At 45.3% G+C, this 17,371-nt stretch overlaps 1 protein-coding gene across 7 annotated transcripts in view; it reads left to right on the plus strand.

The window, feature by feature from the left end:
• The window catches only part of SCHIP1 (schwannomin interacting protein 1), a 669,685-nt gene that overhangs the window by 555,336 nt on the left and 96,978 nt on the right, over positions 1–17,371 (plus strand). For 4 of the 7 annotated variants that reach the window (XM_019731976.2, XM_074327035.1, XM_019731977.2 and 1 more), the window contains one exon: positions 1,511–2,209. In XM_019731976.2, coding sequence (XP_019587535.2) covers positions 1,511–2,209 — 699 coding nt within the window. Of the gene's footprint in view, positions 1–764; positions 1,140–1,510; positions 2,210–17,371 lie in introns of those variants that run through there. The other 3 variants (XM_019731978.2, XM_074327067.1, XM_019731979.2) reach the window with 3 other exon arrangements.

Genomic DNA, 17,371 nt, shown 5'->3' on the forward strand with positions numbered 1-17,371 from the left:
TTTCCTGAAAAATTGAAGGAAGCCAGCGAATGTGCCAGGAGCATGTCACCTGATCTCTTCCTTTAATGCCTCCATGTTTGGAGGTGGTCAGAGGGGACTTTGGAGGCTCGCCAGAACCTTCCCCACCATGCCAGGTATCATTCCCATCTCACGCTCACCCCTTCATTCCCCATACACACACCTCTCTGAGGTCATCCTCAGCGTGCAGCCAGGAGGGAAGGAGACGTGAGGTAGAGCAACAGGTTCCACCCACAGCCTGAACTTGGAAGGGGAGACAGCCCGGCGACTGGAGTTGGGCGATGGAGCAGAGGAAGCTGCGAGGAGGAAGGTGGGAGGGAAATGATGGGGCATGACCACCGAGCACACGTCATTCGGGCTCCCACATGGGCTTGTGTATGTGCGCGTGTGGGAGAGGGAGGTCCTCAGGGGGTCACTGGGGACTTTCCCGTGGGTTAGAAGGCGCGGGGTCCGCACTTTGGGATGTCGGGAGGCTCAGGCGGGGTAACGAGACCCCCAGCCAGGGCTTGAGGCGCGCCCAGAAAATACGAATGTGTCTGGGGCTTAAAATTCACCACCCTCCCCAGGGCGCAGCCCCTGCTAATTGTAAGGTTCTGCGCCCCTAACACCCCGCACTCCCTTCCTTCGGGCTTTTTCCCAGCTTCTCCAGCCCCATCGCTGCCCGGCCCCCCGCCCCAGCCTGCTGCCGCGAAAACCGGGAGAGCGGACTGCACCGCGCCCGGCAGCCTCTGGGCATGCTCCGTGGCGGGACCGGCTCCGCCGCCGAGAGGGCGCGTCCTTCCTCCCCAGGGCGGCGGCGGCGCCTGCAGCGACAGTCGCCGCGCCCCGGCCCGTCACACCTTTGGGGGCGGAGGGGGCCGCCCTCCCGGGCGGGAGCCCAGAACGCCCCCCACCCCGAGCTTTCCGGCGAGCAGAGGAGGGGCCGGCCCGGGAGGCGCGGAGGCGGGAGCGAGACCTCCGAGCTGCGGACCGCTCCTTAGAAAGTAAAGCTCAGCTAGCGAGCGGAGCCGGGATCCTAGCGGCCGGCAGGGGCGGATCTGGCCGGGGTCGGGGTGGTCTCCAGCACTGAGCGAGGTGCAAATTTAGTTGCCGCCCACCTTCTTCTCAGTCCCCGCCCCCAGGTAATTATAATTCTCTGGGAAAGTGGTTCTCGGAGAATTCTTGGGGCGGGGCGCAGGGGCGCGCCTGGCGCAAAATGGTTAAAACAAAGTCCATGCGCGCCCCAGGCCCCTTCTTAAGGAAAGTGTGCGCGCCGGTGGCTGGGCACCCCCTTTGCTGATTTGAGGGTTCGTTACCCGGAGGAAGTCTGGTTGTGGCAGAGGAGGGGGCTAGGATAGGGATGCCTCAGGCTTGTGCCGGCTCCGGCCCGCAGGCCTCCTTGGGGGGCGCACCTCCCGCGAGGCGGGCGCGGGGCGCTGGGCCCGGGCGTTCGCAGCGGGCGGCCGGAGCAGGCTCGGCCCGGTGGCTCACTCTCTCTGCCTCCTCCCCCCAGGATTACCGAGAGGATGGGATGGATCTAGGCAGTGACGCCGGCAGCAGCAGCAGCAGCAGCCGCGCCAGTTCGCAGTCCAACTCCACCAAAGTGACCCCTTGCTCCGAGTGCAAATCCTCGTCGTCGCCGGGGGGCAGCCTGGACTTGGTGTCTGCCCTGGAGGACTATGAGGAGCCCTTCCCGGTCTACCAGAAGAAGGTGATTGATGAGTGGGCGCCGGAGGAGGACGGCGAGGAGGAGGAAGAGGAGAACGAGCGCAACGAGCGAGGGTACCGGGATGACCGCTGTCCGGCCCGGGAGCCGGGGGACGTGAGCGCCAGGACCCGCAGCGGCGGCGGCGGCGGGGGTAGAGGGGCCACCACCGCCATGCCGCCCCCAGTGCCCAACGGCAACGTCCACCCGCACGACCCCCAGGACCTCAGGCACAATGGCAACGTGGTGGTGGCCGGATGGCCGAGCAGTTCTCGGGGCCCTTGCCGGGCGGCCCAGAAGCCCCAGCCAGCGGGGGTTCGGCGCGGCAGCCGGGGCCCGGCGGCTGGGGGCCTCTGCCTTCAGCCCACGGACGGCGGGACGTGCGTCCCGGAGGAGCCCCCAATGCCCCCAATGGACTGGGAGGCGCTGGAGAAGCATCTGGCTGGGTTGCAGTTCCGGGAGCAGGAGGTACGGAACCAAGGCCAGACGAGGACCAACTCCACCTCCGTAAGTTGGCCTGGGTGCGTGCCCACGCGCGCACACACGCGTACACAGCCCGCGCACACTCCGCACGCGGCCCCATTCATCCGTCCCCGAGGCTGGGGGCCGGGCGGGGGGAGAGCCTGCCTGCTGCTCCCCAGGGGTACGGTTGCTCTAGCTGTCTGGGTTTGCTGGTTGGGCGGAGTGGAGGGAGGGGCAGCCAGAGGGCAGCAGAAAGTCGGGTTAGTGGAACCGGCGACTCATTTTAATGGAATTACTTAGGGAGACGACGTTGTGAGTCACTTGCCTGAAAATAAATCCGGGGAGATTTTGGCACCGAAGCCAGTGCCTGCGGGTGGTATTTCAAGTCGTAATAGTTGTGGCTTTGTCAACCGTGGCGGGTCTCCGTTGCCACTGCTGTCTCGCCCATGTATAGGCTGTCCCCGTGCACACGCACACACTCGCCGGCCCACACCTCTGGTTTGGCAGCAGGGCTTGTTCCTTCTCGCGTCTTAGCGGATGCTCCTGTGTTTGAATGGGTCACCGCCTTCCTCTAAGACTTTCTTCCTTTCGGAAACCGGGCCTATTGTTGACCTGGGGGAAAGGAGTGAATTATGACTTAACCTGCTAGGATGACGGAGGGGAGCCAGCCTCCGTCTCCGACTCACTCCTCCTCCGATGAATCCCCCTTGTTGTGATAAGGAGCCTCTTGCACTTCCTCACCGGAGGTCACTGCCTTCACGCAGGAAATCCTGAGAGGAGGGAGTGCTGGAGTGGGAAAGGGAAGGAAAGAGGGCTGCATCTTTAATGACGCGCCCTGGCAGGTTCATACTTGTCTCAATATATTTTTTTGCCTCTGAGAGGAGAGCAGATAAATGACGTGAAAGAAAGCATCATGAATGTAGCTCTCCTGTTTATCACCTTTTTGAGGTAAAGCAACAGTTGTAATTTGAAATCATTAATGATTTCCTAAATGGGGCTTAAGGGCAGGGTTTCCATGTGCTGCTTTCTGTGTGTGGCAGCTGTGTGGCAGTGTGGGGAAGTGCTGGCTTGCGGGTGTCATTTTTCGGCTCCAGGGCCCTGGGGCTACTGGAAATTGGGTGCGTGCACTTCTGACTTCAGGGGTGAGGATGGTAACTGCGTTTCACGGAGAAATTGGCCCGGTTTCCATCTGTGAGAGCCCTTGGCTGACTGAGCCCACTGGTACTGTTCCTTGAGAAACTACCTATTAAATTAACACACTCGTTTTAATCCTAGCTTTACATGGCCCCTAGCAGACATGGAATCTTTCTATTCCAGCCAATAGATATCTTTTTCCTTGGAACAGAAAACATCCTTTTCCCACTTAGTGTTTGGGAAAAAAAATACCTCATTAAGCTCCTTGGACTTCAACAATAACCTGAAGATAAATGTTTCATTTACTTTTGCACGACATTTATACATTTCAGGAAAATGTGATAATTAGGAATACATGCAAAGTTAGGATGTGATGGTGACATCCAGTATTCAAAAGTTATTAAACAAGGTATTATTGAGCATCCCTGTGTTATATGTTAAATTTGAGGTATGATTCTCAGTGCTGCAGTTACTCACCTGTCTATGTGGAACTGGAATTGTGGTGAGGGGAGGTAGAAATGCAAAATACCCTCTGGATACTTAAAATGTAATAGTTTACTAGCAGCTTCCCCTTCCCCAATACACACACACACACACACACACACACACACACACACACACACCCTTTCTCTTCTTGTTTTTGTGAAGACTGAATTTTTCCTTCTTGGGCAATCTTGGAAACCAAAGGTATCTCCTCACCTAGTGAACATTGTGCATATTTGGGTTCCTTTCCTCCCCCATACTCACACAAGCCTCCTAAAAATGTCCCCTCTGGGCATTTCCTCTGTAAGTCACACAGAGAAATTTGGGTTCCGTTGCTTTAATGCAAGTGTGTGTAAAGAAAAAAGAAGAGGGGCCAAGTGGCCTTTGAGGTTGTTTAATATTGAATTTTTCCATGTTTTGGTTTGTCTTTGAACAAAATTATGAGCCAATGTTAGTTTAAAATAGTGTGTGTGTTTTTCAAACTATAAGTTACCCATGAAATCACTTTAGTATTTAATAAAGTAGAATGTACTACGTAGTACATTGCAGGTAGTCGTGGTCAGCTTAGCTTTTTAAAACTATGGTTTCGTTTTTAGGTCCCAATGTAAGATTTATTTCTCACTGTGGATCACTGTCATAAAAGTTTGGAAAACACTGACTTAAATCCTGTTTACTTCTGCCTGGAATAAGTGGGTGTATTTTAATCATGAGCACAGAAATTTGGGAACAACGAAGGAGTTGTGTAAAAGAAACAGACTTTCTTGGAGTTGTTCAAATCAAATAATATTTTTGCTACTCTTTAAAAAAATTGTGCATACATACATTTAAATGGGATTACTACGTTCTATTGGGAGGGGGGGTATAAAATGAAAAAGAAGGGTAGGTTTTTCTTTCACCTGTGAAGAGAACCACATAAGCTTATTCCCTCCTCAGGGCTTCTGGCCATTCTCTTTCCAAAGCAGGTGTCTGGCTGCTTCTCATCCCAGACTACTCAGCTCTCACCTCCACAGAGAGGCTGTCCCCACCACACTCCTTACGGTACAGGAAGACACTCTCCCCCTACTCAGGACTCCCCGGGTGTTTTCTTAGTGCTTATCGCTCCCTGACATGATCTTGTTTTCTTCTCTTTCATTTTTAGCCTCTCTAGAATCTAATTAGAGTGCAGGAGTCTTGCCTGTCATTTAATTGCTGTAACCTAGTGTCGGCAACAGTCCCTGGGATGTAATAGGTTCTCAAATATCCAAGGAATGATCAATGAATGACCCACACACCACAGAGCTAAGCCAACCCTCTCATTTTACAATTGAGGAAACTGAGGCCCAGAGTGCAGTGATTGACCTAAGGTCCCAAAGAGAAACTTAGGAAGGGGTTTTATTCTTTCTGCTGACACCAGACTAGATTTTCTTTCTCCTCTATTTTAATGCTCAAAATAATTTGAAATCAAAGGAAAGAGCCCCTACCTCCCTGAAATAACTTAAAAAGGGTTTCCGAATCATTAGTCCTATTTTTGTACGTCCTTAGTATTAAGGTCAGAAGTAAACTAGAAAGTAATCAAAATTCCATTACGTACAAGTCTCTTCTCTTTGACAGTGTTTGGTTTTGGTTTGTTTTAATGGAGTAACTTTGAGTTCTGCAGAGCAAAACCATGATAGAATTCAGGTCTCCTCACTCCATATCCGGGTCTCCTTTCTTCTCTCAGCTGCAGCAATACGCTCAAAAGGAGGCAGTGACGTCTCAAAAATACATGGACAATCAGTTTTCCCTCACCCAGGGAAGATTTAGAGGCAAATTTAAAAACCACAAAAACCCACAATGTTTTGGTGGGATGTAAAACCTAGAGCTGAACTTTCTTGAAGGGTGTGAGCAGCCAATCTCTCCCTTGGTGCCAGGCACCAGTGACAGGGTGAGCTTGGATGCTGCCAGGAACTGTCAGTATCAGAGCACAGAGGTGCCTGAGGAGTTCTAAAGGGAACACTTTGGTGACCTAACTTCCTGCTGTCTTCTCAGGGCTGGCTGCTCCGAGGCAAATCTGCGTCATCTCAGGCAGCCCAGACCCCTCCTCCACGTCCCAACCCCTCATCTTCAAGTCAGAGCCTGAGGGCAGCAAGGTTACTTACTGCACTGCCTATTCCCCAGTAGCTCCACTGTGCCTGGCACCAATGCCTGGCACAGGACGGGAGGCAGACCCAGAAGTGCCCCTTCCAGTTCGCCAGCCCCTGCTCATCTGGTACGCATGTGTTTCTCACTGTCTTGCCCTGGTGTGTCCTGCGTCACCTCAGGTGTGTGAAGGCTCAAGGGCCACACACAGTTAAAGAGGAAAGAACAGTCCAGAGTATTGGGTGCTTTTGATGTCAGATTTAGAACCAAAGTGGCAAGTTTAAAGGAGTCCTGTTCCCCTGCGTATTCATCCCAAAGTCTCCTCTCCCTGCCTCCTCTGACTGGTGGACTGGCTTGGACAATCCTGAGGGAAACCTGGACCTTCTTTTCAGGTTTCTCTTTTCCCCTGCTTCTCCAGGACTGCTGTCACAGCATCACTGTTTCTGCCTGCTCAAGGGACTCCCCCACACATCACCAAGTGGGGTGGGGGTGCCCACTGCCTCAATGCACAGCTCTTCCTAAATGGAGTATAATTTCACTTCTTTTTCTCAGTGGTCTATCCATGAGGTTTTCTTTCCTTCAGTGTCTGTGATCCTCGATGTTTAGCCTATTCTGTCTCTGGAAACACATTCCCATTTTTTCTCTCACTTCTCCCTCCTTTTGATTCTTTTGTTTTTTAATAGCTCTATTGAGGTAGAATTGAGATATAAACAACTGCACATATTTAAAGTGTGCAATCCGATGAGTTTTGACATATGTGTATACCTGTGAAACCACCGCCAAAATCAAGATAATGAACATTATCTCTCACCCCCAGAAGTATTCTTGTGCCCCTTTGTAATTCCCCCAGTCCTGTCCCTTGACAGCTACTGGTCTTATTTCTATCACTATAGGTTAGCTTGCGTTTTCTAAAGTGAATGTAAGTGGAATCGTATAATACATACTCAGTTTTTGTTTGGCTTCTTTCACTTATGTAATTATTTTGTGATTCATCTGTGTTGCCGTGTGTCTTAATAGCTCACTCCTTTCTATTGCTAGCGTTCCATTTTATGGACATACCCTGTTACCCTGTTGATGGACATTTGGGTTGTTTCTAGTTTTTGTCTATTACAAATAAAAGTGCTATTCACATATAAGTCTTGGTAGAGGCATAGTCTTTCATTTCTCTTGGGTAAATACCTAGGAGTGGAATGGCTGGGTCATGTGATAGGTGTGTATTTAACTGTTTAAGAAGTTGCCTGTTTTCCAAAGAAATTGTACCGTTTTACTATTGCCATGATTCTTAATGGAGTCACTGTAACCTTGGCTTGCTCTCCCACCAGTTGCTCTATTCCATCTGTGTTTTGGGGGACTTTTTGGTCATCTCTCTTCAGGTAACTGAAATGACTGTTCCCCTCTCTCTTAAAACAATAAGAAAGCACTGGGATTACGTTTTACATTCAATCAAAGTCATTCCACCCATTGTTCAGAAATGAAAGGACTCATTTTTCAATTAGAGAAGAGTTCTAGTTGTAGACCCAACACATTTTAATTGCAGTTTTATTATTTTTAGTGACTGTGACAGGTGCATTTCCCCCCCTTTAATGAGAAGATAAGAAAAAATTTAATTGACACGTTAATTGAAAGCACAGTCTCTTGATGAAGTTACTTCCAAAGTACTTGAAAATAATTTGTCTTTTTATTTGTTTGCACTATTAACTAGTAACAAACTTTAAATTACCTACATTTTGTCCTAGAATGGTGCTAATTGCAGGTTATTTTCAGTGTATTATTCTGTAAGCATTACAGCCCAGTTATTCTTTCCACGTCAGTGACACTATTACAGTAGCTTGAATGGCTGAGTAGTTTGTTTCCTTCGTTACTTGGGCTATATTTAAATGACACGAATTCCCATTTTTTTAATAGACTGAATTAAAAGGTCTTTATTACTCTTACAAAAAATAGTAACGTTTATAAGTTTAATAAGTTATGTGATTCAGCAGCCTGGGACACAGCCGTGCAAATGTTCTGTGCGGTATGTAGTTATCGCTTTTCCCTGTTAGCGAGCCCTGCATGATCGTGATAAAATCATTTTGTTTTTTCACCACAAGCAGACCTTACCAGGACTAAATGTTTTCTCTGCTTTGATCTTTTACCTTGAAATGTTTAGCCATCTTGCCCTGCTTTTCTAAGTTTTGTTGATTTTTGTTCAAGAGCTGCAAAGGCTGCTCCATCCATTAGCATATACTCAGGATTTTAAAGAAAAAGGGTTGGGTTTACAAACAAAATAGGTCACAGGTAAACTACAAGTTCTGGGGCGGTGTGTGTAGTTAAGCTCCCGTCTGACGGTTCATCCTATCGTGGAACCCTTACCTTTCGAAAATGGTATAGTTGGATTAAAGGAAACCTTGGCCTACCAGTTGGTTTGTACATAGTGGTTGTTTAACACATCCTAAGGAAAAATGTCAGGGTGCGTCTCTGAAAAGCGGGTGCAGGTATTCTCATCACACATTTGTTGAGATCCTTAACTGTCTCACAACCGACATCATGTCACCTTCCTCCATTCTTTTCTGGCTCTGCCTGCATTTTCAACTCCAGGCCCTTTACCTGGCATTCCTTATTACTTCACTCTTGGGAAGACCTAGCATGAGCCCGTTGCTTAGTAGCAGGTCCAGATGCTGCTGCTGTCATCCACTAAACCGCCCAGCACTTGCTTCTCCAAGGTCTGCTCTGATTCAGAGCCCCCACCTCTGTGGGGAAACTATGCCATCTCAGCTCTGAACAACTTCTCTTCTGAACTTCTGTTCCATTTGTGTACCACCTCCTCATAACTCGGTTTTAACACGTTGCGTACGGATCATGAGAATCTTCGTTTTTTTTTCTGAGCCATGCGTTAAGGACAGATAACGAGAATTCTCGTTTTTACTGTTGACTCTTTTTACTTTGCACATTTTATTGAATTATTTGTGTTTCGTTAATAACAAAAGAAGCTGCTTTCTGCAGTATCACACCAGGAGGGATTACTAACATCATAGATGAGTAAATCCTAAAAAATTCCATAGAAAAATAATAAATGACATAGAAGCATTTACGCTTTAAAGAGAAGAGTGCATTTTAAAGTAGTTTCTTTTAAAAACCTGCTGGAACAGAGGGATATGAGGGATTTAAACCCCGCCCTACGCAACGTGTTAAAAGTCTTTCTAGTTTTGAGTGCTTTCATGTTCATTATCACATTTGATCCTCATAACACCTTTAAATTGGACAAGGCAGTTATTATTCCCATTTTAGAGATGAGAAAACTGAGGCCCAGCAAGGTTCAGGGATTTGCTGAAAGTCTCATGCCTGACAAAACTCAGATCAGACCTGTCAATTTCTGGCTCTGGTTCCAGGCTTTTTCTGTGGCATTGTCTTATATTCTAGGTTACCTTTTCGTGGGTATGTTTCTTATCTACCTTCTTCCCCAAACACATGCATAATACAGACTCAGGCATTTCCTGAGGATTAGACATTCGATGAATGCTTATCTGGTTTGTTAATGTATTTTGTCAGCCTTTAGTTTTAAATTTACTCAGAGCTGCTATAATATGAGCTTTCTTATACGTACTTATAAATAGTAATTCCAGGTCCTTTCTTAAAAGCTTATCTAAAGTTTGTAACATTACATTTTCATTTTAAAATAGAAATTTGTTTTTACCCCTGGACCTTTGCCTTTGAAGACATGAATGGTTTTGTTTTCTTATGTTTAAAATTCCTTCCTAAATATTTTAACCAAAAGGGCTTTTGCAAATGTTTTTCTTTAGCTGCTTTATGCTCCTTGAGCTGTTAGAACAGATGAAGCTTTATACTGTCAGTGACTGGGAGATTATTTTGCATACAACTTGTGTAAAACTTCAAGTTTCAATTACAAAATTGAGCATGAGTAGAAAAGTAGTAGGATTTTAAAGATAGAAAGGAGCTGAGAGGTCATCTCATCAAACCCTCACCGTTTTCAAAGGAGGAAACGGGTCTTATGGAGATGAAACATCTTCACCCAACTTCCTCAGCCCAGGCCTCATTCAGCCGAAGTCACCTGACTCTCAATTCCCACTTTCAATGAGCTCCGCCCTCCTTCAGCTAATGCCACCTTCTTTTTACAAAAGTATTTTCAAAACTCAATTTGGAGGACAGATCCATTCTCATCTTCAAGACTGGAAATGGATTCACTTGATTGAAAAGTTTTCAATTTATTGTTCTTTTTCTTTTTTAAAAAACCCATGTTGTCTCGGGCAATTATAAATTGCTTTCTTCCATTCATATGTCAACTCATCACTGTGTGTATTTTTACCAACAGAACAGTGCTCTCCCTGGGTTGACAGGGCTCATCACTAATGTTTCTTGTCAGGTTCAGGATAGTTGTAGTTATCGCTCCCCTTCATTTACCACGTCTCATCCAACCTGGAAGAGCCTTCATTTTTTCAAATGCTCTTGGATTGTTTGCTTTGTTCTTTCTGTCTTTCTTTCTTTTTTTTTTTTTTTTTGGCTATTGTTTCACTTTTGTGACTAATTTTGTTATTTTCCTTATATATTTGTTAAATAATTACCTGAAGCATGTTCTACCAATCTTCATTACTTGTCTGTCTCTGTTTTCATTCATGCATATACTCAATTTGATTCTCTACACTGGACATGTTTTTCAACACCTGTGTCATTTTAGGTTATTCCCATTTTTTTTTCCTACTCTCGTGATATTTTCTCCTTCATAAAGTGTATATAACTCAAAAGATGGTAGTTTAGGCTAGAAAATACCCAGGTAGAAATAGAAATGAACTCGGTCAGTGTTTGTTCAACCCCGGGTTGATGGTTTTCCAAAACTACATGTAAAGTATTTTTCAGTTACGTCTAACTGATGTGAGGCTGTAGTAAAGCAAAGCTTATTGGAAGTGAAAAGAGTTATCAGTTTTCTTCAGTCTGGTTTGTATATCTGATTTTTCTAATAATTGCTACTTGTATCTGTATCTTTTACTGATACCCCAACAGCTCCACCCAAATATTTTATATTTATTTGTAGTTAAATGACCTTTTTTGGTATATCCATCATCAGCAATGTCATGTTCATCTTTTAATCCCTTCCATTTCTCAGTCTCTTCTTAGTATTTATGGTTCATGAAAGTGATGGTGAATCTTTCTTCCTTGGGATGTTAGCATAGGATGCCAAAAAAAAAAAAAAAAAAAAACAGTTCATTTTTTTATAGATTACAAGAAGCAATGCATTAGTCAGCAGCTGATTTCTTCAAATTCCTCAATTGCAGAGGGTTTTATTGCCTATATCCTAATAGAGATGATTGACCCTTCAAAACTCTTCCTTGTAGAAATGTCTTAATTATTCATAGAGTTCTTTTTTACAAAGTACTACAAAAAGCTTCTAAGAAGAAAGTTTGTGTGTTGGGCTTTTCCAGGTGTCGCTCCATTTGCCCGGTGGACGGGGCTTGTTTTCAGGCTGCTTGAGGAAGGGCAGAGAACACAGTAGCATCTCTGCACCCTCACAGCCCGGCCTCCAGGCAGCAGATGGTCTGTCCGCACTTGTGTTGGCACACGCCAGCTGATCGGTCATGCTGTTACCCCTCAGAAGCACACACCATTGTTCCTTCCTCTAGCATCCCCTCACGGTGGTCCACAGCCTGCATCTGTTTCTTTTTCCACTCCTGTGCCGGTTTACCTGTGTGTGTAGAGGACCAATTCAAAGTCCATAAGAAAGTGGCTCATCTGGTACTGGGCACCTCTAGTGGTCAGGGCCCCTGCCCAGGGTCCGCGATTGACTGCTTGGTGATGGAGAGATGAGGACAGGTACTCTCCCTGGCCAGCTAGCGGTGGCCAGAGTCTACTTGCTCACAAACAGGTGGTGCATGCCCAGGACAAAACAACAGGTAGGTTGTGGCAGCTACTAAACTAATATAACTTGATTCTGCTTCCTTCTTGGTTTGCCATATATGGAAAGAACTTAGCTGTCTAAAAGAGTTTAAAAAGAATGAGGTAATTTCCTCATAATTCCTAAGATCTCCAGCAGTGTTGTAAATTTAGATTTCAGGTTAGAACGTTAAAAAATAAAAACAAAACCAAAAAAGCTGTCGTGTTATGAAATGCTGGGGCATTTTCAATGTCCAGTCCAACAGCATAATAGCTTGTATCCCTTTCTCCCTGCCCAAAGAAAGAGGAGCGTTAAACTTATTTCCAAACTAAGAAGGGCCTGGCCCTGAGGTTCTTCTTAGAAAAGAACTTAAAGGCTAATTTCCACTCTTCTATAAAAAGAACATGTTTTCAAATAGTTTCAAAACCAATTTAGCCTTCTGTTTTTCCCCTCATGGCACCAGTAGCTAAAAATGATGCCACTTATGAACATTACAACTTTTTTTCTTTATGCAATCTTACATAATTTTTGGTCCACTTTGGCCTGGTCTGATGTTTTAGTAGGAGCCACTGATTCTTAAGTTCTCTGTCCTTTTCATTACAGAAAATTGGTTCTGTAAGGAGTAAGAGAGAAGACCACTGGGATTTTATGTTTGAATACTTACATTATGTAACCAGTGCTCGCCAGTTAGAGTGGTTGCCCAGACGACGGCGGCCCCACAGTCGGACACACATAGCCCTTAAAGTAAGACCTCATTCCAGAAGGACAACTCTAGGCAGCAGAAATTTAAAAATTTTTTGAATGCCTACTCTACTGTAGAATGGTGGTTTGCATATGAGATTTATTTTTCTTGTGTTTCTTTTGGAAATGCTCAACAAAGCAAATGGATGATTGTTGTGCTTGTACTAACACATGAGTAAGACCCTACAAAGAGTCCAGTGCCCTGGAAGCCCAAGTAAAACTCTCTTTTAGTAGTAAACAATCACGCTGGGAATCAGAATATAAGAGGTGGAAGGATGGCAAGCCCAGATGCTTCCAGAGGCCACGTAGATAAATAATGAGAGCAGTGGGTCAGAGGGGAGCAGGACTCGGGTGACCTGGAGGGTGTGTCCCTGGATAAAGGACAGCTGTTCTTCTGTACTGGCGGACTTGTTGCCATGTGAGGAGAAGCCCAAGACCCAGGCCAGGTTTTTATGAGGAATATCTTGAATACGAAATGTTGGCAAGTAACTAAATAAACACATAATTTGATGGGACTAAACAAACAGGTCTGTGGTTCAAAATAAGGCCTCTGGGCCACCAGTTTCCCACCCCACACCTAACCCAACCTCCTCATTTTGCAGATAGGAAAACGGAGACCCAAAGAGGTTAAATGATTTGTGTGGAGTGGGGCCGAGGTGGGGCGAGGTGGGGGTGGCTTGTTACGAGGTCTGGTGAGATTCTAGAAATGAGAGATCCCAGGGAAGAGAACTCATGCAGGGGTGTTCTTATTTATTGACACCAAATTCAGACTTTTTTCCTTCCTTTCAGTGCTTAAAATAATTTGAAACAATAATATCCAGGGGAAAAAATAAGAGATACCTTGTACACCTTACTCTATTTCACTTAATTTTTATATACATGCCATTCCTTAGAATTTGCTTTTCTCTTTCATCTTCAAAGCAGTTTAAAAATTGGTTTGTAATTTGGAATCAAGTAAATGTATCATGATTTATTTTTCATTATTTATGAATAATGAAAAGGGAGGTATTTTTAAGAACAGGTCATCTTACACACACACGCACACACACACACACACGCACACACACACACACTGCATTGATATGTAGCCTCAGTTCTTTTATCTGCAGAAACTCATCTGGGAACATTTAATTCCAAGGGGTGGTAGTAGGGGGAGTTTTGATAAAAAAATTTCTTATTGTTATGTAGAATCTAATGAAACTTTAAGATTGCTGAATTATATTGAGATTTTATTTAATTGTAGCTGTTACTACATAATACTGAGGACGACCCGTTGAAAGTATAGCAGTTGGGAAGTTATTTTTTTCTTCTTTAGAACTTCTGGCTGTAAATACAAAGGTAGCATAGATTTCATACAACCAAGTTTGGTGTGTGTATTCATTTTCCTTTAGAAAAATAGGGAACATTGTTCACTTCACTTTAAAAAAAAAAGAAGCGTTTTATTTTGGAATATCTTTAGATTTACTGAGAAGTTGCAAAGCTGTTACAGAAATTTCCCAAACATCCTTCACCAGCTTCCCCTCATGTGGTACATTTGTCAAAACTAAGACATGAACATTGGCACAATGTTATTGCCCAAACTACATGCTTTATTTGGATTTATATTAGCTTTTAAAATTAAAAAGGTTGTATGAATACTATTGAACAAAGGTAGTAAGTAATATATCCTTGTAGACTGTGGCTTGAGGAGAGAGGAGAGTTAGGTTTCTCCATATTCTCCATTACATCCCCACAAAATCATCCAAACAAACATAAAATCTAGCAAAATTTCCGCTAGTGAGTTTGCTTTGTCAATGCATTTTAAAGACAAGTCTCCTAGCCCCTCTCTGAGTCCAGGTGCCTTCCCTCACTCCCTCCTGTGTGGAAACTGCAGCTACCGTCGTGGGGGAAAGTGTCTGTAGAGAAGGGGCAGAAGAGAGTGGCAGGTGAAGAGAGAAACACAGGCACACATGCCTGTAGAGGGTGCAACTCCTCCAATCAGGAAGGCAGGAGTGAGGGGGCTGTGTTGTGAGCTCCCAAGTGTAGAAATAAACTATATGCTTGCCCACACTCGGATTTCCTGGGGACTGTGGACAGCTGCAAGTTGTCATCGTCCTTTGGAATGCTGTTTGGTTCGCCAACATCAAAATCTTTTGTTGTTGTTGTTTTTTAATTTTATTAGTTTCAGGTGCACAAGACAAAGCAATACTTAGACATTTATCATTTATATCCCTCACACTGTGTGAACCCCCCTCCTCCCATCCACTATCCCTCTGACATCGCACAGAGCCATTACATTTCCACTGTCTCTATTCCTAATGCTGTACTCCGCTTCCTGTAACCATATACATATATATATATATATATATATATATATATATATATATATATATATATATATACATATATATATATATATATATATATATAATTATAGTTGGCATTCATTATTGTTCAGCTTTAGGTGTACAGTGCAGAGATCAGGCATCTGCATCATCCCAGAGATTGTCTCCCACATGGGATACGTGTCCATCGGATACCCTACAAAATCTTTACATTATTGATTACGTTCCCCAAATTAATTTTCAAAACCCCATGGCCATCTTGTGGTTACCGACTATTTTCTAATCCCCTCACCTTCCCCCTTATCCCCACCCCCCCGCCCATCTAGCAGCTGTTGTTTGTTTTTTAACTAGGGAGCAACTTTTCAGCTTAGGAACTTGTTTCTTTCGAGTAAGATTGTTGGTGGGATTGCAAAAGCTCTGTGAGTGTGTGGTATGAAAATTGCGACAGAAGGAAGTACATTACAGTTGACTACACAGAGCTGTAAGTGACCTGGGGGACAAACGCCACTCGAGATGGAAGATGTGTGCTGTCATGAGGAACACGTTTGGGAGATTTCATAGCTTTGAGACTCTTGCAGGAGTGGAAAGGGAAAGGAAACTGGCATATCAGAATGTTCGATATTTGTTGACTGAATGAGTGATCTGAATTTAAAAAACTAAACTCTTAGTAGACACCAGGCATAGTTTTGTCAGCAACAGAAGGATGTCCCATGACTCACGTGAATTCTCATAAAGAGGGTTTCCTGGTTACTCGTTCTCTGCCTTTGGATGGCCTGGTTTGGCTGAGAGGATCAGTGATTTCTACTTAGGCCTTGTAAAAATTTCCCAGAATTCTTTTACTAATTACATGTTTAATGTATTGTGGATTATGATACTGCTAACTAAACTTCTTTTTTTTCCAACAAAACCCATGTAATCACATTGAAAACCGTGTACGTGCTTTCTAGACCGAAATGCTTTGAATGACTGCTTCAATTTGTATGGTCTCTTGATGTTTATTAGAGGCTGTGTTCGAGGACAGGACATACGGGTACTACCGACCTCTGTGTTCTTAGCTTCTCCCTCCAATGGTGGGTGTGCGTGGGTTTTGCACCCAGCACGAGTTATCCTTCCTAACAGCTTCCAGGTTCCTTTCAGGGCATGTGACCCCTTTCCCTGCTGTGGGTGAGGTTCCCTGACTCGTGTTCTCAGAACCTCAGCCCCAGATTCTCCCTCCCCTGGCTCTGCCGCAGGTGGACGAGCTGCCCCAGGACTTGGAGTCTGTGTAGAGCCCTGGCTGCAAGGCCCTCAGGAGCACTCAGAGGCCCTCGCCGTGGGGGCTGCTGCTCACCCCTTCGGGGCTTCTGCTTCCCGACCCTCCCCGCCTCCCTGGGTCTCCCCATGTTTCCAGTTCCTGCTCCAGGGTCTATCTCCTGTGGGTTCTGTGAGTTGAAGAAAACCATGTTGGTTTTATTGCTTTCAAATCAGGAACCCTAACTGTTAATAGCAGGCAGTCTTTTGACTTAGGACTCAAGTTCAAACAGGACAGTTCTAGGACCAATATCACTAGAGAGAAGTCTTTAAAGGTTTGTGAGTCTTCGACAGAATCGTTGACTATCAAAGGTGGAATGGACCTTAGAGCTCGTCTGGCCCAATCCCCTTCATTTTACAGGTGAGGAAATAAGCATACAAAGTGGAAGAGACGCTCAAGGTGTCATAAATGGGACATGCCACACCGATATCCTCCACAGAGACCTCATGGCCCAGCTGCCCCGGGCATCTTGTCCACACACCCTCACAGCTGCCCTGTCCCTGTGACCACCGGTGTCCCCTTTGGGGTGACTAGGCAGAACGAAGGGTGGCATCAGTGGCCTTGGGAAGAATCAAAGCTAATTGGACCACATAAGAATTCCACTTATGGTTGTTGGTGTTAATACCAAGATGCAAACCCTGAGCAGAAGCGTCAGCTGTTCGCTGCAGCCTCAGGCACGGTTACCCCAGTGCCCTCTGATGTCCGTCCAGACGTGTCCTTTTGTTTCAGCCAAGATTCGCTCTAAGGAAGTGGTTATCAGAAGCCTCTGGAATCAGGTGGACCTGGCCCAGATTAGTAGTACTGGCCTCCTTTTTTATTTTTGGGATAGAAACAACTAGTATTATGGTATAAATCTTGTGTTTTTAATGTAAATTGATGATTGTCTTCTAACCATTCCTTATTTTATAGAAACTGTGTTTTTATATAGTCTAAGAGTACTGAGTAGTCTCTGATTTTTGAAAGGGGAAACTTCCTGAATTGACTTTCGAGCCAGAGCTGTATTTTAAAATTGGTCATGTGAAGCTTTTTAGCAAAGTCGCCGAAGTCCACAAAGTGATGTCTGCCAAGAGTGTCCTCAGTATACGTCATCATTTTTCTTCAGAGCGTGATTCAGTCAGTGACCGTCTGTGGAATGCCTGTCATGTGTGAGGTATGAGCAGGGGCTCATGTAGTGCTGTCACGCCCTAAAGCTTCTTGCCCTCGTGGAGCTTGCCGTCGAGTGGAGGAGCTGACAGAAGTGGAGGAGCCCACGCGACAGGTGCTGCCAAACAGGG

Source organism: Rhinolophus sinicus, linkage group LG01, assembly GCF_036562045.2.
Source record: "Rhinolophus sinicus isolate RSC01 linkage group LG01, ASM3656204v1, whole genome shotgun sequence".
NCBI lineage: Eukaryota > Metazoa > Chordata > Mammalia > Chiroptera > Rhinolophidae > Rhinolophus > Rhinolophus sinicus.